Raw genomic sequence first — 23,122 nt, forward strand, 5'->3', positions numbered from 1 at the left:
ACTGAACATTCTGGCAATCTGATGCAGTGAAGTAATGTTACTTAAATGTGTCACAAGAAGAATACACGATCAGGTGGTCAGCGTTAGAAATTGGCACTAGTCCTGTAGTCCTTACAAAACTGCCCATTAGTAAAGGTATCCTAAGGACTAGTAGAAATTGGCCCATTTTAAGGGTTTTGCTATACGTTATCATTATAAGGACTAGTGGACAAAAACTGTTAGTTTCTAACTCTGGTGGTGAGGCTCGCTGACTTGGTTGATGCATGTCTTCGTATCTGAATTATATAGAACGATCCTCATGATGTCAATCACTGGATTGTCTGGTCCAGACACGATTATTTACAGACTGCCTTCATGTATAGCTGGAATATTGCTGAGTGGAGTGTTAAACAACAAACAAACAACAAGAATAGTCCATCGAGTTCCAGTCAGGTTTCTGAAAAATAATGTGTTGTGGGTTCAGTAAACATCTAAAATAAACAGGTTCTCACCAACCACCTTTTCATCCCAACCCCACCGCCCAAACATAAAATTGTCAATTGCTAGTCAGCTTCTATGACAAGCATGGCATACAAGGACCTACTCTACCATAGAATCACCACAGAAGAATAGTTTAGATACACAAACTTTGAGTGAGTGAGCTATGAGGCTGCTTTGAACAGTATTTCAGTTATATCATGGTGTATCAGCTTTGTGTGGGATCGTGCTGACAAACCTAAAAACGAGCTTCTGACACACCTAAGGGATGCAACTCTGCATATATTATATTGTGAATTGTGCTGCCTTAGATGACTGGGCCACCCATGACCCCCGCAAACTTTGAAATCACTTGCAAGAGGTAGATAAAAGTAAGTCACAGTGACCAAACACTAATATTTATGTTGATCATCAATTGTAATCTATCAATTGCAAAAGTACATAACATGGCACACATACTTTACAAATGACCTCCAGTTACCTTGACCTTTAACTATGATCTCTCAAAATGTTATGAGATCACGATTTGAACCCTGGAATAAACAATAAATCCTTTTATGAATTTCTTTGTTGTCCATTTGTGTTTGTATTACAAAACCATCAAAATCAAAGAATCGCCATTATATATAACAGCACATCTTTCATTTTGGTTGTTTTTGTACATATATATCAAATTGATTACAATTTTACAATGTTGAAAGGTTGGAATTCCCTGTAAGCCTCTTTAGAAAAGTGTGAATTTGGAAAATAATCAATAAATTTACACTAAATCCCCTTTTTTTCTATTTGAAAGTTAGACCAGCTTGATTCTAAAAATATGTATCTTAAAAAACATTTAATACTTAACTGAATATTAGAATGGGGGATATATTGATAGGAAAGTTCTTCCCATGTAATGGTAGCTCCATATACTTGGCAAACATCTCTCTGGTGTCAGTGCTCAACAGCCTCTCAACACTCCGATATCAATTAGCACTTCACAACCAAGGCACACTAGACAAACATTTACTGTTCCCGTCAATGAACTCTCATTTCAGTGAGGACCGGAGGTTGAACGAGCAACAATAAATCATACAAAAGACACTTATTGAAATTTGTGAAGACATTATTTAACTATTGACACTCTACTTTCAAGGCAATAAATTCCATCGTGGTGGGCCACAATACACTGACCAATATTATAAACCTACCACGAACAAGTAAATAAAAGTAGGCAAACAGCCATAAAATATGTCCTCAGTACTGAAAGATCATTTGGCTGTGCTGAAGTTGATATTACACAAGGCTGATAAAGACACACTAGAAGGTTTATCTGTTGTCTGGGTGGTTGATACGACAACTTATATCCCGGGTGACATCGTCAGGACAACGTGTATACCCCAAAGTCGGTGTTAACTTTCATTGAGGATAATCCAGATATTCAGGTATATATGTGTTATCTTGGTACCAAGGATTATATCTTCGGGGAGACATGAAAATGTTGAACAAAGATTAAGTGCTTTACCATTTAGTCCATGCTGTGGGTGACGTTAACCTGATGCCATAGAGGTGAGCTACATTTGATGTCTTACCAGCTGATGTGATGAATTAAATGAGGACTAGTTTTAATCATATCAGAAGTTCATTAAAACTTCATTTATTAAAATAATGACATTTTAGACTACATGATGTATTTAAAACATTAAATTATTGTTATTTCATTATTTGTTATTTGTTAATTCATATTCAGATCAAAAGTTCAGCGATAGAAACTAACATTTTCAGTCCACTAGTCCTTATAATGGTAACATATAGCAAAACCCTTAAAAAAGGCAAATTTCTATTAGTCCTATTGGCAAGGACTATGGGACTAGTGTCAATATTGTTTGCTCATGTCATTAGTATTACATCATACATAATTCATTGCTTCACATACACAAGCAAAATATTTATAATTCTACATTTGATATCATCCTGTACTGCCAAGACATGAGGGTCTCTTTGCCTACTCTTGTTTCATGGAACTGTTTGTCAGATCTTAGTCTCAGTGTAGGACTGATAAGCTAATTTTACAGGTCTCACTTGATATAAAGAAATCTCACAGGCTTTGAAACAGTAACTATAGTCACAGACGGTGACTAGCATCTGCCATGTAATCACACAGCTTACATTATGTGCCATAAGACATTATTAATTAAATGCATGGTTGCCTTGGCAATACCTGGTTAAGGAATGAAATCAATACAAAATATGGATAAAGTTTCCTAGTCAAGTACAGAACACTCCATCTGTTGATAAGCTGAGGTATGTTTAAAATACTGATGATCAAAGTGTAATAATGCTCATGAAAATGTTGCTTCGTTGTGTTATTTTTTCTCACATTCTTACATTACCTTAATACAGGTTTCAATAATCTTATGCTATTAAACATTAAACTTCCAAACATAAACTATAAAATTCAAAATTAATTATAATAACAACACAAACTATTGTGACTGAATCCTCTATTCAGTGAAAAGTAAACTACTGTTTACTATATTTACTTTGACATACTGACGTCCACAAGCTACACAATGTGGCCTGTAGCTGGTAACTAGGTATGCATGTAACACAGTAGGGTACATCCTGTAACTGTTTCATAAAACATAACACACATCAAGTGTCTCCCCCTTCATACAAATCTCTTGGAGTGTAGACAAACAAAGAGAGTAGGTTACACAGAACACAAGTGCTGGGAGTGACTGTGATAAAACCTGCAATACAGGCCACTCATAACAGCAGGTTTAGAATCTCATATTCTTCAAAAATGCTTCATATATAAATATACACTAGTTAAGGTATGCATAGGACTTGAGAAAAAATTTTAATTTGGTATTATAGGAAAAATGACCCATTTTTTAAACACATGCCCCCAATAAGAAAACAAGGAAGACAAACTATTAGAAATAAGAAATTCTCTCCCAAAGGGTACCATATTTTCTTGAGTATAGTACGCACATGAGCATAATGCTGCAATATATACCCCAGGTGTGGGTATTAGTACGACTCATATCCGCCTAAAGGGCTTCGACATCGCCAAGATGTTATGGAGCCTTTACACAGGATGGCGACCTTTGTGCCTCCTGTGTGCGACCATAAAATTTGCCAGGTTGTCATTGGAGTCTCAAAGGAGGCTCAAAGGAGGCAGAATGGTTGCCTAGGTCGTTACAATGTAGTACACAGGAGGTTCAGGCATCACAATGAATGCCATTAGCATAATATTATTGGCCTATTATGGTCTGACCATTCAGGAGGTAGTCCACCAATAGCATTCCTGCAGAGTCCAAGAAAACCGAAACCATCATCTTGCCAGCTGATAGAACAGACTTTGCCTTCTCCATTGGAGGAGACTTTAAATGTTACAATTGTTTTGAATGTTGTTTGGTCTCTGGCTGATTACAAGTGATGAACCAAAGACTCTTCCATGGATACAATTCCCTCAACAAAGTCATCTGGGTCTGCTTTAAGACATTTCTGATCAGGAGTCCGAGGCCTTGGAACCCAGCGTGCTGAAACCTTTGTCACATCCAGTTCATTCCTCAGAATGTTTTCAACTCTCTCATGAGAGACACCTACTGCATTGACTGTGTGACATGTGATGAGTCTTTGACCATCCATAATCATATCACTTATTTGACCAACATTTTCCCTAGTGGTGGCAGTTGAAACTCTTCCTGATCTTGGGTCATCTTCAAGCCTCTCTCGTCTTCTCTTAAACTCTGTTGCCCACCACTCAACAGTGGCAAAGGAAGGAGCATCATCGTCTTAAGTTGACTGCATGGGTGACTGGTGAATTAGCCCTTTCAGTTGTAGAAACTGGAGGACAGTGTGGTAACCAATTTCCATTTTCATCAACAGAGAATACCTAGTCACTTGGATGCCTTCAGAAAAATACTGCCCGGGCTGCATATTTGGTTCAAATGCAGCCTGTAAGCATGCAAAATATTGTACTTCATACTTGAAACTCCATACATACTTCATAGTACTCTCATACCTTCAAGATGGAGCAGATTGGGTGCCTTATATTCTCCTTGAATGTACATCATCATAAAGACCAAAAGCTCAAATGAGTTAGTGTCTACTGCCAAAGGGCATACACTTCAATTTCATACTCTCTTAAATGATAACTTTAAGTTCTGTTAATAATATTACAGTTTCACAAAAGTAAGTACTAAATTCAGGCATCCTTGTCATAGCCCTTGTGTTAAAAGTTAAAGACTTAGATGTCGAGAGATTTAAATACCCTCACCAAAAACCTGGGGACCCATATTATGGGCATGGTAGAAATACAAATGACAGTTTCCCCTCTCTGTATTCACCCTCCCATGGGGATTCAGGGTTAGAACAGGTCCCCAGCAAGCTATGCTGGTCATAAGAGACGACCAAATGGATCGAGCGGTAAGATTCAGTGACTAGCTTGATACCATGTCCTTGTATACTGATGGTGTGGATCATTGCTCACAATATCAATGGATTGTCTGGTCCAGATTGGATTATGTACAGGTCACTGTCATATAGCTGGAATATTGCTGAGTGCGGCATTAAAGAAACAAACAAACTGGATACACCCACACACCTAGCTCCACGTCCTCCCAGTGGGAATGGGAGGAGGAAAATCATTACAGAGAACAATGCTGTTAATTCATACTTCTCACTGGAGACAAACAATATGACCTGAGAAAGAGTCTGTAAATTAATAAAAGCTTTATGGATGAAGAACCTGGGTATTATTCTACATAAAGAACACTTGACAATTGTCTCATATCACTCCCCAGGGATACAGGGGAGTTGTATTGACATACTTTAGTTATATTAAGAAACGTCTTTGATTGGAAATTTAGTATCCATAAATAGTATTAACTCAAAAGTATTATTAAAAGTATTGCCACCGGTGGGGCAGGATACGCTCACCTTTTCACGAACACCTGGTATCATTACTATTTGATAGTGATTCATAAACACATGCTCATGATGCATCTGCTTTATGCAAAGATTTCTACTGGATATGGAAAGGGTTTTGTCGCTTTATTTACAACACATCAATATATCAGTTATTATAAAATTCATTATTCTGTATGTGTATAGATAACAATTACCTATGAAGACCTGCAATTAAATAATTATATGCTAATTAAGAACTTGGCTGATCCATTAATTGTTTGAAATTGAATTTTCTTCCTTCTCATTGTCCATCTTCAGTCTTAATAAATATGAACATTTTTGTGGAAGTGAATTATTCATTTAGTGTCAATATTTTAAAATTTGTATTGATACAGCATCAACATTAAAATATTACCCATACAAAAATCACACAACAAACAAAAACAAATACCAAACATTTTGATTCAAACCTCCTGAACACATTCAAGGGTCAAGTGGGAACAAGCATGTGACTTATCAGCGTCATTGGGCCTGTGGAGTCTGAGGAGATGTTTACTGTGAGTTGATAAGCATATTAGGGGAATTATGGAGAGTGGTCAACTTGCATAGTATTTAAAATACCGCATTCAACGTAATAAGCTCCTGGGGCGTTCTCAAAATTAGAAATAGGGGGCTCTTATTAGAATGTAATTTTGGTGAGAAAAATAATTGGTGAGTAAATTTTGTGGTTTATGCTGACAGCCTGAAATGAAACAAAAGAAAAGTATGTGTGTATCATACAAGACAGATATATTTCCAGAATTAAATTGCCCATAATTAAGGGTGCATATAACAAACGAGTGCGTATTATACACGAATAAATAAGTCTTGTGTACATTGATCAATTGGAAGGGGTGCTAATTGGGATTGTTCACCAGCTAATATATACTGAACTGCAAAAGAAACGTCACCCCAAATAACATTGCATGAAATGTTATCATTTGAATATCTGGGTAATGTTTGTCAAAGTTTCTAAAATTTAACACTACCTTGTCCAGAAAAATGAAATTTGACGATAAAAAAAAAGCAGATGACAATAAAACCGATCGCCCAAACGTATCACGAGTTCCGTGCAAATTGAAACGCACATGCATTCCCCCATGTCTTGCCCTATAAAAATCCAGCAACGGTACCAGACCACCGACACTACAGATGACCGAGCATGTAGTGGAAGACTAAGGGTCACCACCCGATGTCAGGATCGTCAGATTGTGCGACAGCATCTTCAAGATGGCTTTGTTACTGCTGGGGAAACTGCTCGACAGACCATGGGGACACACCAGTGACACACTAGTGAGGACACCGTGCGTCGACGATTGACGAGCAGACACCTACACTGTCACAGGCCACACCGGGGACCCATTCTGACACCACTGTCTTCAGTGGGCAACGCAGCACCAGCATCGGCACCACTAGCAGTGGAGAAGAGTCCTCTTCTCAGACGAGAGCCGTTACTGTATCTCAACAGCAGATGGCAGAGAGAGAGTCTGGTGACGCCATGGGAAACTTTATTCGGATGCTTGTGTTGTTGAGAGAGACTCACGGGGTGGTCCGAGCATATGGTGTAGGGTTGGATTGGTCTTGCACAGAGGATTGGCCCTGTGGTCTTCCAGAACATCGGTCCAGGGAGAGGCAATGGTGTCACAGCAGCTCGGTACATTGATCAAGTCTTGAGACCACACGCCATACCTCATTTGGCAAGTTGCCGCAACCACGAGTTTCAGCATGATAACTCCTGTGCCCACACTGCGAGAGCAACAAGAGACTTCCTCCAGCAGAATGGCATCAGAACCATGCCGTGTCCTGCCCTCAGTCCCGATTTAAATCATATTGAGCACCTGTGGGCCGAGATTCAAAGACGGCTGGATGACATCCGACCAAGGCCGACAACTGCAGCTGAACTGCGCCTATTGCCTTCATCAACCGTCTCATCCATTCCATGTATCGACGTTGCACGGCAGTCATCAATGCACATGATAGACACATGAGATACTGACTTGTGATGCCATTTTCTCAGAGACTAGAATTGTGTTTTCACTTTAAGAAATTTGACACTTTAATCTTAACCTTGATGATCAGTTTTGCCAAGTTTCATCTTTTTAATATGTCTCAAAGTATGTTAACAGTGTTTGGACAAATAAGGTTTCTCATATATCTATCCATGGTGATGTTTCTTTTGCAGTTCAGCATATTAGCAAATATCGCCGTGGGTACTTATTAGAGCGGGGCGCTTATTATGTTGAATACGGTTGTGTGTAAAATGAAACATATGTTGAGCCCTACTACATATGGACCAAGATTCATGACAGTTTGAAGCAAATGGCTGAGTAGTGGTCATAAGACTGAGCTTCAGCTTTCACTGCAAAGGTCAAAGCAAGAGTAGAACAGAACATTTCTGTCATTTTTCTTTATGTATCAGTCAAAGGCATTCCTGCGAAAGAATACTTTGACCTTGAAAGAACTTAAACAACTTGAATTGATTACCAAAAATGGAATATTAGAGTATGTGTAGATTAACACACACTTTAGAAAAGAAACAATTTTATCAAACCTTCTGTGACAGGCCTGATTAGAGACGTTTCTACGTGCCCTTCACATTACCGTATATGGCAGACCTTGATTTTAATTTGTCAGTGTCACACTTTAATACCCATGGCCATGAATAAATAGTCAAATAATGTTTATATGTAAATAAAAGCGACAATTTGTTTTCAATAATCATAAGAGATATCTCCTGAAAGCTGAGTCCATTGCAGTGATAGAAACTAACAGTTTAAGCCCACTAATCCTTAAAAATGGCAAATTTCTACCAGTCTTTATGATACCTTAACAATTGGGAACTATGGCAAGGACTATAGGACTAATTCCCATTTCGAACGCTGCATTGTATGATCGTGGCCATATCATGAGAATATGTTTATGAATCACTATCAGATAATGATGATACCAGGTAGATGCAAAAAGGTGATTGTATCCTTCCCCACCAGTGGCACCCATCACAAACACATGCAAAGGCAAGTCAATTGTTCATCTGAAAAAAACATGGTAACATACGGTACAGGTCAAAAATGGGAATTGCATTGAACATTCATTTCGGTACCTGATGCGTCAAATTTGTAAATGTCCTTCACAATGTCAACCATAATTTTTTTCTAAAGCTTAAAACATCTACAAAATCAAAGTCAGTCAGTACTTGTCGAGATCTTGATGGACAAATGCCAATTAATGGCTTGAAAGCCACAGTAGTTATGTACCCAGTATGACTATGTACATGTAATTCCCACGGCATACACGCTTTGTCACCAAGGTACGCTATGGATATTTAATGCTAAGGATAAGTCAATTGCTGTACTGAGCAATTATATATCCAAGTCTACATATCTTCACCAGATGAAACAATACACATAAACAACAGACGGAAAAATATGTCTCTTTCTTACCAACGATAAGTGCAACAAACATAGAATTCAGATTCTGTCAAGCATTCAAATGGTTTTGGTTTTTTAACAGTGTTTTACTGAAAGAATGAGCCGAAGGGACAAGACAGCTGGAGGGGGCGGAGGAGGAGGAGGTAACATGGACCCTCGCAAGCAGGCGACTCTGATGAACTACCACCAGGCCATTGAGGACACCGTGGACCTGGACAAGGTCATGCCGGACATGGAGGAGATCTTCACTCCTCACGAGAAGAGGGACATCAATGTGAGTCACATGAACATGTCCATGCAATGAAAGTAAAGTCAAGTGTCCTGGTCCTAATGGTAAAATGATAATTTTAAAAATTAAGGATTTAGGTGGTTTCTGGATTCAACCACCACATGTGAAGACCTTTAGGACTCAGGGACCCCCTTTAATTTCAAACAATTAACTCATTTCAGTACACACGAAAACATATTCCACATTACTATTGCAGATGTTCTAACCACCAATAAGAAAATACCGAACACTGTATAGGTTTGTTGAAAAAAATTGGAAATAAGGGCATACAGAGAGGGGATATTGGAGGCAGATTTAGGGAACAATTGAACAAGTTTCCCCAAAGCTATAAAAACAATTCTTATATGATTATCATTCCTTTATCTAGTTGAGGTAATTATTTGTATTCGTGCACATCATGAGATATGTATTTGATATCACACAGTTTCCAAATATGCAAAAATTCATTTGTGAAACTTAGTAATCATGAAATGATAAAGGTAATATACAAAACTTATAGTACTGGCAAGAAAGACTGGATCAACACTGTGTAGACATGTGTTAACAGGGAGCACAACAGACCATTATGAATACTTAACACATTTCAGCTTCTTAAATATCATAATGCTTATCATAATAATGATAATGAGTAAGTACATTGACCTGATCACATTTCCATGTTATAAATAATTCAATAATTCAATAAATTTCAAAATCCAATCCAAAAATCAAAAATTGAAAACAAGTATCACAAGAATTCCTTTAAGTAAGTACATTGACCTGATCACATTTCCATGTTATAAATAATTCAATAATTCAATAAATTTCAAAATCCAATCCAAAAATCAAAAATTGAAAACAAGTATCACAAGAATTCCTTTAATGATCTGATGACAAATATAAGTAAACTCACATCTGCATAGCAGTGAAATTACCCCTACTTACACAAAAATCTGTGAATTTTTCAAAGGAATATGTACTCGAATGATGCTTTTATTGAAACTCTATGAACAATTTCTATGTAAGTATTATCTATATTTTGTATTTAGAAACATAATCACAAGCTCTGGATCTAGAATACATTGGTAATGGTAAAAATAATACAATTTACACATACTGTCAAACACTGTTGTGTCGAGGTTGAAGGGACATCCGTAAATACTTCGAGTTATGCGAGGTTTGACACAACCAAAAATGTTGAATACAGAAGGAAGGAATATGCAGGGACCAACCTTTTACTTCGAGACAACCATAAGTTCGACACATCAAATTTCAACACAGCGGTGTTTGACTGTATATCGAATTACACAGACCTGAGACAGATACTGAAACAAAACTGTTGAAAATTCATTCTTTAAAGCATAAAATGGTTCTCCATATTATTAAACATACTTAATTGTCCAAAAAGACAAAGGGATTGGTCACAAGTGCAACACTTATTACCGCCTTCTCCATATGCATGATATGAATACAAAATGTTCCTGTTAATTCAACCTTGAAGCAGCCAACCCAGGGGCTTTTAACAGGCTAAAAGGACAATCATTGCCATGCACAAAAACACTGACATTTGCAACAGAAAGCTGATCTGCTCTGAACAATGACAATTACAAGGAATAAATTATTAAAGGCAACGGCTTGTTCTTCGGATCATCTCTGCAGCTGCTGCTGTAAGATACTTTGTTGGTTGTCTCGGGAGATGTGCTGTATTCATAGTCTGTCTGACACTGAACCGGTTGTTAGCAAACACACATCTAGCAATAAACAGTCCTGCCGTACCTATGAATGAACTCAGATGGTTTCATTCCTGTCTCTTAGATCATCTTTATAACCATTTCCTTTACTGCAGCAGCCACATCTTGCATTATGACAGGTAAGGCGGAACTCACCATAGATCTTACAATATAAGCTTCTGCACAATAACATTCAGTAAGTTTTTATAGTTTTCAAATATATTTTGACAAAAAAATGTAGTGGATACTCTGAAGTACCCTAAAATTTCCACAATTGTAAGCACTATTAGTTTCTAGTAACAATTGTATGATAATGATGAATTGAGAACACATTAAACTGGTATTCAAGTAAGACAGTAGATGTTATGACTGCCAGTGATCTTGAAGGAGTTTTTTAAAGTTTAAATTTTTGGATCCGTAGTGCGTAATACCTCCACGATTTGTCAGACATTCATTCACTTGATGAGGCATAAATCACTTGATGATTGCGATTTGAGGAAGTCTGTCCCACTCTTCTTGAAGCACCTGGCCAAGTTCAGCCAACATGGTTGGCAGCCTTTGACGCTGATGCACTAGTCTCCCTATCATGTCCCAGACATGTTCAGTGGGTGAAAGGTCTGGGCCCAATGCTGGCCATGGCATTCCATGGAAGTTGTGCTGCTTGGGGTGAGCATGGGCGTTGTTGTACTGAAAGACAAAACGTCGACCCACACGCCTTGCAAAGGGTGTCCCAATAGTAATGTCCACGGACCCTTCCTTGCACAATATGGAGTGGATTTCACTCAGTGATAGTGATGCCATACCACATTATAACCGATCCCCCGCCAAATCTGTCATGAGGTCAAAGGATGACATTGGCTTGACGTTCCTTTCGCTAGACACAACTGCACCTATCAATGAAGTCCAAAGTGAACACATGACACGTGACCAGCGACTATTACCCTAGTTTCGACACTGTGTACACCATTGACGTCTGTAGGCAATATGACAATTTGTAAGAGGCGTCACAACATGTTGCCCCTGAGCATAGAGATGAGCTGCACGTAGATTTCTCATCAGACCTGTCACACATACTCGAATAGCCTGGTGTAAGTTGGCAGCAATTTGATTCAGTTTGAGCTTGATTTCATGGACTGCTAATCACAGACTGTGAAACATTGAATGTACTGGCCACTGCCAGATGACTTCTGCCAGTTTACCCCATGCCAGTCTGCAGACGGTCCGCCTATTGCAGACGCCGCATCACTAGTTCATACACAAACAACGAATGAAATCAAGTAAATCAAAATTGCATGATAAGCAGAATCAATCAGACTGACAGAAATCATGATACACAGAGATCAGCGTTAGAAATTGGTACTAGTCCTGTAGTCTTTGCCAAACTGCCCAATAGTTGAGGTATCATAAGGACTAGTAGAAATTTGCCCCTTTTTAAGGGTTTTGCTATATGTTATCATTATAAGGACCAGTGGACTAAAGCTGTTAGTTTCTACGGCTGGAGATTAATCAACCTTCTTTGAAAGTGTCAAAATCAGGAATGATACCCTACACACAGTGTGGGGTTACAGCGTGAGGCACATGCAAACCATAGAATGTGTTTTGGTGTTAAGTTTTACAGACATAAACATTCTTGCATCAGATGTCTGTCATCATGGTCATCAACACTTATCTTTGTCCTATACTTGGTATTAACATTTATGACCCCCTACTATTTTTTAAGAATATATCCTATATGAAATACTACCTGGTAACAGAGCTTTAGATAATATCAGTACTTTCCATGTTTCCTGTAAACTTTCCCCAGATGGCAGCTTCAAAAGAAATCATTGGGGGAAAAATAAACAAAATTTTTGCCAATGTCAGAGGGTGGATACAGATTTTTAGCCTAAAATATAGGTCGGTAGATTTAAACAATTGTTTTTTAAATTCTAATTTCAAATACATTTTGTTTTATTTCCTCAAAAAGTTAAGAAGGAAAAAACAAGGGAAAAAAAAAATGGGGACAGAAGTTTTCAGACAATTTCCAACAGGTTTTAACTATAGTATTTCAAATAAAATATATATATATTGATAGCGATAGAAAATAAGTTGTGGTTTTGAAAAGAGTCTGGTCTTTATACAACAGAAAATATCAATGCTGACAATGTCATTATGATGACATTATTTTTTTTAAAAGTTTGTTTAGACATAACATTATAGCAGATCCTTGTAATTCCTTGACAGCACACAAAGGGGAAGGATCGCATGCGGAGGTTTGTGGACACTATTGCCAGTAAAGACGATGCAGCATTTGATGCCCTTGTGAAGGCGCTACGTCGAGACCACCGCAGACTGGCTACCAGACTCGTACAGGGGGTCAAAGACGAAGACATGAGGCTCAAGCAAGCTGGGGATGGTGAGTTCTCAGACATTACTACAGAAAGTACTAGCTGCTGTTATGTAACACAATATTTTATGGTTAAAAGATTTTTTGTATACTAAATTTGTGCAGCTCAACAATTGTATGTTTTACTTTATGTGGCATCATGTTGTTTGGGTCAGTCAATCTGATGGAGCAAAATAAATGCTAACTTTACAGTAAATGCATTAACATATTTGGGGCAGGATTGAACTGGTGGGTGGTGGTGAGGGTGAGGGTGGGGTAGGGGTGATGGTGTGTGGGGCAGTGGGTGGCGGTAATGGTGTTTTGGGTAGTGAGTGGTGTGTGGGCAGTGGGTGGTGGTGAGGGTGAGGTAGTGGGTGGTGGTGATGGTGTGTGGGGTAGTGGGTGGTGGTAATGGTGTTTTGGGTAGTGAGTGGTGTGTGGGCAGTGGGTGGCGGTGATGGTGTTTTGGGTAGTGGGTGCTGGTGATGGTGTGTGGGGTAGTGGTGGGTGTGTGGGGTAGTGGGGTAGTGGGTGATGGAGTGTGGAGTAGTGGGTGGTGGTGATGGTGTGTCGGGTCGTGGGTGGTGGTGATGGTGTGTGGGGTAGTGGGTGGTGGTGGTGATAGTGTGTAGGGTGGTGGTGATGGTGTGTAGGGTGGTGTTGATGGTGTGTAGGGTGGTGTTGATGGTGTGTGGGGTAGTTGGTGGTGGTGATGGTGTGTAGGGTGGTGGTGATGGTGTGTAGGGTGGTGGTGATGGTGTGTGGGGTAGTTGGTGGTGGTGATGGTGTGTAGGGTGGTGGTGATGGTGTGTAGGGTAGTTGGTGGTGGTGGTGATGGTGTGTAGGGTAGTGGGTGGTAGGTGGGGTAGTGGGGTAGTGGAAGGTGGTGATGGTGTGTGGTGGTGATGGTGTGTGGGGTAGTGGGTGGTGATGGTGTGTGGGGTAGTGGGCGGTGGTGATGGTGTGTGGGGCAGTGGGTGGTGGTGAGGGTGTGTAGGGTAGTGGGTGGTGGTGATGGTGATGGTGTGTGGGGTAGTGGGTGGTGGTGATGGTGTGAAGGGTGGTGGTGATGGTGTGTAGGGTAGTTGGTGGTGGTGGTGATGGTGTGTGGGGTAGTGGGTGGTGGGTGTGGTGGTGATGGTGTGTGGTGGTGATGGTGTGGGGGGTAGTGGGTGGTGATGGTGTGTGGGGTAGTGGGTGGTGGTGATGGTGTGTAGGGTGGTGGTGGTGTGTGGGGTAGTGGGCGGTGGTGATGGTGGTGTTTGGGGTAGTGGGTGGTGGTGATGTAGTGTGGGGTAGTGGGTAATGGGGTGTTTTATTCCTGTTACTGAATTGCCATATGTGATATCTCAATATCATTATATACAACATTATTATACATGTGTATAAGAATCTAAGAAGAGGTATCATCTGCCCCGGGATGTGCATAAACAGCTTCCACTAATTATTACTGGAGATAATATTCCTACTAATCATTGGTGGGAATATGCCAACAGTTTCAAATCAGTAAAGGAGAAATCATGAGAACATGTTGATTCCAGAAGCAGAATCAACAAGCAACAAATGGGGCGAGTTGATTTTCTGCGAGAATCAACAGATTCAAGTGATTCTCAGACTTGTACCATGTTATTGTTGATCTGTAACTTTGCATATTGACCCAAAGTTGCTTCAATTTTACTTGCACATTCAGAATGGCTCAGAATCAACTGCAACATCAATAGCATCACATCATCATAATGGCTTAATCATTGGGGATAAGCATGAATTGTTTCCGACCATCATTATTAGGGATACAATTCCCACTAATCATTGGCGGAAATATATGCCAACATTTTCCTGAAAACAGAGTGTTTTTAGTTTTCAGCAAGGCCTGCTGGCAATGTGAATCACTGTTAGGTTGATCATTGGTTCTTTAATATCTACTACACACACTGGCCCCTGATCCAGTTCAGTTAGAAAAAATATATCTTGGCTTACTTCAGGGAAAGCTATCTTGACCCACTTATGGAAAATTAAATCATAACTTTTGACATTTACATTGCATATCAGTAACCGGATATTTCTTCTAGTTATTGATTTGCTCTGGCATTTCACATTGTTTTCATCTGAAATATTAATTCATCAGCCATGTAGAAACAAAAGGCCAATATTAAACACAGCCATATTGCATGGATGCAACAAATTTAACAAAGAAGACATAGGCTTAATTTGGAGATTAATGTCATGGCTTTCAAACATGTATCAAGTAAGTTTCTTGCTTTGTCCAGAGGCCATTCATAGTCATGTACAGTGCATGTACAATATGTCATTTGTGAGCAGTAATGATACAATGTAAATGGCGCGCTGATGGCGTTACAACTTCCTGCTGCAAATACTACGCAGTGCAATGAACCAATGAATCATATCATGTTTTTTTACCCATGCCATTATAATTAGTGAGTGATAACTTGAAATCTTATATTCTACTTCTCTGGAATATGTTTGGCTGAATGGAAACTGAATGATGAATCTATTGTTAAGATCTGCAGTCAGATCAGAGAAACTTGTTTGGTTTGGTCACACAGCAATGTGAAAGAGAGTTAGGGGACACTTTGTCGAAAGAAAATAATGATCAGTAATTGATGTTAATACTCATTAGATGTATATTATATTATGTGTACCGGGTAAGTGTCAGATCAATTGATGTTTTCTGATTCCTGGCAGATTCTCTAATCTGTGTCATATTTCCTATATATCATAGAATGGTAATAGCATGTCAAAATTTCTATTGAGCTTTGAGCATCATTCCAGTTTTACAGTTTACAACATGTCAGCTTGATGTGGGAAGAAAGCTTAAAGTGATGCAGATCTTAAACATTTGCCACTTTGGTGAAACCCACAAGCATGGGTTTGGTGCTGAAACCTTGAAACAAAATCTGTGCAAATCTAGGATTCGCACCCATGACAACAGGTTTCTGGCACTGAACTAAAGAATGCAATTCTACAGCAGAAAACAGGCAGCACCCCTTGATGACACTGAATCAACATGTTAACATGACAACCCAGTTTGGTCATGACGTAATATGACGCTGAGACTATAAATTTCAGACACAAATTTGGCAATCAAGTGTAATGATTGTTTGTTTGTTGTTTAATACCTCACTCTGCAATATTCGAGCTATATGACGGAGGTCTGTAAATAATCAAGTCTGGACAAGACAATCCAGTGATTGACATCATTAGCATTGATTCAAGGAATTTGAATACGATGACATGCAAGAACCCAGTCAGCAAGCCTGACCACCCGATCCTGTTAGTCGCCTCTTTCAACAAGCATAGTCGCCTTTTACGGCATGCTTGGGTATTCTATTGTAATGAGGAGCAAGTTGGGTTTCATGCAGCCATATCAATTATATTACAGTGTGTCAGCTTAAAGGAAAGCAAAGTCAAAGATGCTTACCTCTTTGGTCTTACATAAAAGCATAAGTATGGTGCTGACAAACAAAGAACCATAACCATGATGAATCTTGGATTCAAACCTGCAATCAGTCGAACCTGGCATGGCTAAGAAAATTGGACATGGAAGAAAACAAGCTGTCTATCTTCTTTCATTGATCATGTGACTCACTGCTGATATGTCTCTATAAATAAACACTGTCTGGACTTTCTTTTACAATTAATGTCATAAAACTGTGCAAACAATTTCAAAATAGTTATATTTGTGAACTTTCATATATTTTCAGGAGTGAAGCAGAAGATTGCTTTGGCGCTTCTTACTACAAGAATTTCGGAGAGACAGAAGGAGACAATCATCTCTAATGTCTCGGATGTGGTAGATTCCGAGCTGCACAGCAAGGCACTGCGTGTGAGCATTCCTGACCACAGAGCTAGTGCAGAGCTGGACCAAATCAACACAAAACTCAAAAGAATTATCAATACTGAGGTGGACCCACTTCTGTATGGACCAGGCTACAGGACAGACCTGAGCCAACAAGAAGCTGATGAGGTGATATCCAAGCTACAAAGCATGCTCGTAGAGCTGAATGTCATTCAGGACTGTTACAGTGCACTGGGTGTGCATGCTTTTTCTGGATCTGGGAAGGCTCTACCCAACATTCTCTGTCAAAGGATAGAGGAAACAAAAACATCCATTGGCATCCTCCAGAAAGAGAAAAAAGACCTCAGTAAAGAAAAAGCCGATTTGACCAAAGAGAAGAGTCTGCAGGGAAAAGATGTTGGAACTTTGGAATCACGTAATCGCAGTCTGGAGCTTCATAACCGGAACCTAGAAGGAGAGTGTGGCAAACTTGATCAGGCTGTTAAGAAACTGACATCAGTTAAGGACAGTCTGGAGATTGAGAAACGAAAACTTCAAGATGAGAATTCCAAACTGATAACTGCAAACCAAAGTTTTCAAACTGAGACATGGAATCTAGGCCTGAACTTCAAGAGGGCAGATGAGCTGAATCAGAAACTGACACGGGAGAACCAGAAACTGTCCTCCAAGAACAGCCTGATAAAGAGGGAGTCCTACGGTCCCAGCTCCTCCAGTTCCCTGAAGGCAGACAATAAGATGCTAGTGGAAGAAAAGATGAGGCTGAGGGCGGAGATGGGCAAGTTGGAGGGGGAGAGGAGGCAACTGCTGATTAGGAACCAGAAGCTGGATTCAGAGAATGACAACCTTCGGGATCAGAAGAGGAAGCTGATGATTGACAAGCGTAAATACTGGGGAGAGAACCAACAGCTGAAAACTGAGGCAAAACGTCTTGCAATTGGTAATGTCCAACCAGTACTGTTGCCTCCAATTGCTGAGGTCCGGGGGAGTAAAGGAAGTTTGATGGGCTCAAGCCAGCAGTCGGGTCACAATGGCCCAGATCGTCACAGCAGACGTACAAGCAACAACAGCCCAACTCGTGGCACATCCACCAACCTTGGAGTTGGAATCCCTGGTCGGAAATCTGTCAACAGCAACACCTTCACAAGCCCTCAAACTGGCTCAAGGAAGACAACAACCTTTAGTTCATCTCCAGGCAAATCACAACAAAATCACCCAAAGTATCGAGCATCTGTCTATGACTACAGACCACAGAACAAATCTGTTCAGTTCAACACTTCACCTACACCACGATATGGCAATAAGGCATAATCTGCTCTAAATAGCATCTACATAATCCAGGACACATGTCACGTAGACACTTAGAAAGGAAACATCTGTGCAGCAAACATTACAAGAACTTCCTTTTCTTGACCAAAATTAGAATTGGTTAGACATGTACAAAGGTTTCTCAAGACAGTCAGGAAGAAACAAAGAGGCATTATTCCAGGGTTAGAACTAAACTCAAAAGCTTTACTAGCCCAGATAAAGATACCAGCCCTTGTTATGTTAAAACAAAGGGGAAATTAGGAAATTTCGATGAACCCAAAGGAATTTGTAATTGCTTAGTCACTGCCTTAAAAACTAATATGTTCATTTGCTGGGCTTACTTCCTCTGTGGCATTAAAGTCATGATGTGCAAGTAGGCAATGACTTCTGGCAGTCTGTATTGTACAACCTTTAGTACTCAACGAAAGCCATCACTGAACTTTCTCATACCGTTTGTTGTACAGTCATGTGTAGTCCTGCCAAATGCACCTTATACCTCACGTGTTAATAGAAGACTCACAATTGCAATACAATCTGTTACATAAGGAATATTTTGTGGAACGTTGGCATGGCCTTGTGGTTATAGCATTCACTCACTCACTCACTCACCTGCATTTACACACACACACTCTCTCGCACACACACACACACACACACTCTCTCGCACACACACACACACACATAAACACATAAACACATAAACACACACACACACACACACACTCTCTCTCTCTCATTCACAATTCAAGGTTGACTTTTACCATATCTAACCTATGATGTACGTGCAGCATGATATTTCAGTTAGAGATTGTTTGTAGGAACTGTGCAGTGTGTATACACCTTCAATTTCGATTTTTTTTCATGGAAGGTGAATCATAAAGCCCAGTTTTCTTCGGCATTCTCTTCAACGTTCCATGGAGGATGAAGTATAAAACATGTTCACATACAGCGTTCCTGTTTACCGGTTATTTACCATTTTTTTACCCGTAAAATTAGTTTTGGACCGGTAATTCATGTCACTGCCTGTCCCTGTGGACCGGCAAATAAAGTACCTTATAAATCTTTGTTGTTGAACAAAACATCAGTGATATTCATATAAGTACATTTTTCGAACAAAGTCAGCTTGTTTGTTACCATCGGGGTTTCCCCTTGTCTATTTCTAGGTTAAATATCCATTGGTAGCGACTTCATCTCGAAATATTAAAAACAGAAGAAAAGAAAATTGTGACTGAAGTTCATGTGAATGATGTATAGATCTAACTAAGTTACTTCAGAGATGACATCTTTGCACTGAACATGATGTTGAAAGAATTAAAACCAAATAATTTTCATACTTTTTTTTAATTGTTGAAGGTTGGGACTGGCAAAAATTAGGGGGAACTGGTAATTTTTAGAGTTGCCAGTCCACAAGGACTGGCAGTTTCAAATGCCAGCGGGAACACTGCTATATGTATGCAGCAAGTACAGACTGTTCAAGAAAAGATAGAAGACACTGCACATGTAAATATGATGTATCTTTACTGGAACATGTAGGCCTATACATTGATGTATATATGCACATGAATGACACACTTGAATCAGGAAAGGCAGCGATAGTAACTAACCCTTTTAGTCTACTAGTCCTTATAATGATAACATTTACACTTAACAATGGCAAATTTCTACAAGTCCTTATGATTCCTTACTATTGGGCAGATTGGCAAGGACTATAGGACCAATATAGTGCCAATTTCTAACGCTGAAAGATGGCAATATAATATAATTTTCTACACCCCTTTTATTTGTATAAGTTGAATGGAATTGCTCCTTTTGCAAAATACCATGTCTTGACTCACATTAATCACAACCAACAGTGTGTATAGGCCATTGATATATATTTACAGAGAAAGTGCCTAAAGAATGGCCACCGAAGGTGGTATCCACTTCACTGATTCAGTGTCTAAACATGTTGTCTGTAATTAATCATTGTCTGTGATACAAATACATGTACCTGTTCTTTATACCTTTTTACACAAGTTGATATTTAAATGTATCCATGAAAATTTGTTAATAAAGTATTTCCCTTGAAATCCCTGTTTGTATCTGCTGTGTGTATATTATAATTATATCACAACAATATTGACTTCAACATGAAGTGAGTGAGTGAGTGAGGTTTTATACCATTTTTAGCAATATTCCAGCAATATCATGATGGAGGACACAAGAAATTGGCTTCACACATTGTACCAATGAAGGGGACCAAAACCAGCTCTTCGGCGTGACGAGCGAACGCTTTAATTACTTGGCTACCCTACCACCCCTCCATTATAGTGTGGTCCTACCAATATGAGAACCTGGCCAAACATGTTCTTATCTGGAATCCTTGCTGAGAGGCTTTGGGTGATTTCTGTTCCCATGTTAAAGGTACATGATCATAAAACATAATCAAAGTCAAATTCAAAGACTGTTTTGTTGCCTTTTAGAGTGAGAGTAGACTCCAAAGTCTTAAGTTGGGCTTACCCGTGTTATTGCCAGATCGCTACAGAATTCCTGCTAGAGCTACTAACAAAACATTCAACATCAAGATCTTAACGAGCATCTGACAAACATATTTTTACTGTCCTAAGGCAAAACCTGAAATATTTTGGTCAAAGATTCTTTAGCTGTGGTTCTTTGGATTCATTTGCCACTCAACCTGAGACTGTCTACTTCCCTGGACTCTATCAAGATCCAGCCAAAGTGAGTGAGTGAGTTGGGTTGAACACCGCTTTTAACAGTATTCCAGTTATATCATGGCGTGTCAGCTTAATGTGGGAGGAAAGCCCTAAGTGATGCAGGCCTCAGACGTTTACCACTTCATGGAAAACCAACAGGCATGGGTATGGTCCAGCAAAAGACCTTCCCATCAGAAAATACTACTATCTGAACTTTGAGCATACACATAATGTAGTAGTAGTAGTAGTAGTAGTAGTAGTAGTAGTAGTAGTAGTAGAAATAGTAGTAGTAGTAGTAGTAGTAGTAGTAGTAGCAGCAGTGATAGTTGTAGTAACTACTAACTACCGCCCCTTAGTCAGGACTGTTGTTTCAATAAGGACGCTACCTGACATGCCTTAAGTCAGTGAGTGTATTGATTAATACAATACACCAACATACCCTCAAACACATCAAGGGAAGTAACTACTGCAGCCTTACTCAACACAGAAGAACACTTGCAAACAATGCCAACTGCTACCTTGAAGTAAACTGGAGACGTCATATACTGTGTAAGGAGCTCAGGAGCTTGTGGCATTGTGTATTCTGGAGCTCGGTGTTTGCTAGCCTGAGACGTGTCAGTTTAGTTACCTGTACAACAATTACAGATGCAAACAAAGTAGTGACAGAAGAGAACATTTGATTTGATAAACTGCAATTGTCATTGTTTTCCTCAATATCACCCATCTTAATGAAAAGCTTTCAACATATTCAAGGAACCCGTGAAGATCCGGAATAGAATAGGTCTTCAGAAACCCATGCTTGCAGTGAAAGGTGACTATGCTTGTCGTAAGAGGCGACTAACAGGATCAGGTGGTCAGGCTCGCTGATTTGGTTGATGCAAGAGATCGTATCTCAATTGTGTGGATCGATGCTCATGATGTCAATCACCGGATTGTCTGGTCCAGACTCAATTAGTTATAGATGCCGTCATGTAGCTCGAATATTGCTGAGTGCGGCGTTAAACAACAAACAAACAAACAAACAATGTTCAAGGAGCAGCCTTTCCCTGAAAGGAAAAGACAATAGGACATATCCTGTATATCCCACCTCTCCATTGAGCTTTAAACTATAAAATGATATTGAAATACATTGCAAAACGATAAATAAAGAATATCAGCTACATGTTGTTATGAAAATTGAAAATTATATACCAAGAAAGAAACCACTTTACATTACTACTTTTAATTATTTTTGTATTGTCATGAACAAAGCCGTACATTCATTGTTGAAAATGTTAAGCATTAAGTATATCTGTCAATTAATATCAGTTATACCTAGTTATGTCTTATGATATTGTTTTATGTACCTCTATTAGCAAAGTCATTCAGATGTATTAACTGTATTTTTCTACATACAGTGATCCCTCATTACAATGCTACCTTTGGGGTCCAAATAATTGATGAGCGTAAAAGACGATCAGCGGTTTAAGCGAGGTGGAGTCGTTGGGTAGATGACCAACACAACAGTACATAATCTGCCTACCTACCACGATATCAACATCGCACACTTCAGAGTTTTATCAGTGATCAGTTTTTTTGCGATGGGGAAACTACATCATATCAGTGTAAAAACTTTAGTTTATTTAAAATGTAAGTAAATTTGGGGAGCCATGTTTTAACCACACTATACTGAAGGGCACAATAGTGAGGGAACGCTGTACAATAAACACAGTTAAAAATAAATTCACTCTTCTGAATGAGACTGAATGAAACAAGTCTTTGTATATTTCATCAACTTATTTCCCTGGAGTGGGCACAAAGAACCTTATCTTTCCATAAGGCAATAATCTTCTGTCTGTATACAACAATGTGCTGTGCATAAGATACTATCACTACTGACTGATCACACTCGATGACCGTGTGAACAATAAACTGCTTGTCGTTACCGTGCAGCACCATGAGCAATGTCATCTGCTCTCAAGACAATCGAGCTGCAAGGTCGTGAGGATTTAGAAGACAATTCCGAGAATTAAGGGATCTTATGTTGTACAAAATGAGCACATAACAACATGTATATTCACTAACACGCCTGTCGACCAGAGAATATGTAATATATGTAACT

General features: G+C 39.3%; 2 protein-coding genes across 4 annotated transcripts in view; one reads left to right on the forward strand and one right to left on the reverse strand.

Moving 5' to 3' along the window:
- The window catches only part of LOC124131710 (coiled-coil domain-containing protein 73-like), a 156,654-nt gene that overhangs the window by 107,953 nt on the left and 25,579 nt on the right, over positions 1-23,122 (reverse strand). The window lies entirely within an intron of this gene.
- On the forward strand, positions 1,424-18,979 carry LOC124131578 (nuclear matrix constituent protein 1b-like). 2 transcript variants are annotated; one of them, XM_046494931.2, is made up of 4 exons: positions 1,424-2,025; positions 8,926-9,117; positions 13,065-13,236; positions 16,929-18,979. In XM_046494931.2, the coding sequence occupies exons 2-4, from the start codon at positions 8,941-8,943 to the stop codon at positions 18,329-18,331; spliced, it is 1,752 nt and encodes a 583-aa protein (XP_046350887.2). In that variant the 5' UTR covers positions 1,424-2,025; positions 8,926-8,940; the 3' UTR covers positions 18,332-18,979. The 2 variants fall into 2 exon arrangements, with proteins under 2 accessions (XP_046350887.2, XP_046350888.2); XM_046494932.2 differs by lacking the exons at positions 1,424-2,025; positions 8,926-9,117 and adding an exon at positions 9,781-10,981.

The sequence above is a fragment of the Haliotis rufescens genome, unplaced genomic scaffold (assembly GCF_023055435.1).
Source record: "Haliotis rufescens isolate VD_foot unplaced genomic scaffold, xgHalRufe1.0.p SCAF_1, whole genome shotgun sequence".
In the NCBI taxonomy this organism is placed as follows: domain Eukaryota; kingdom Metazoa; phylum Mollusca; class Gastropoda; order Lepetellida; family Haliotidae; genus Haliotis; species Haliotis rufescens.

Coding starts and splice junctions, on each gene's coding strand:
- LOC124131578 (XM_046494931.2), top strand. CDS start 8,941: ATGAGCCGAAGGGACAAGACAGCTGGAGGGGGCGGAGGAGGAGGAGGT. Junction 9,118..13,064: donor ACGAGAAGAGGGACATCAAT/GTGAGTCACATG, acceptor ATTCCTTGACAG/CACACAAAGGGGAAGGATCG. Junction 13,237..16,928: donor GCTCAAGCAAGCTGGGGATG/GTGAGTTCTCAG, acceptor ATATATTTTCAG/GAGTGAAGCAGAAGATTGCT.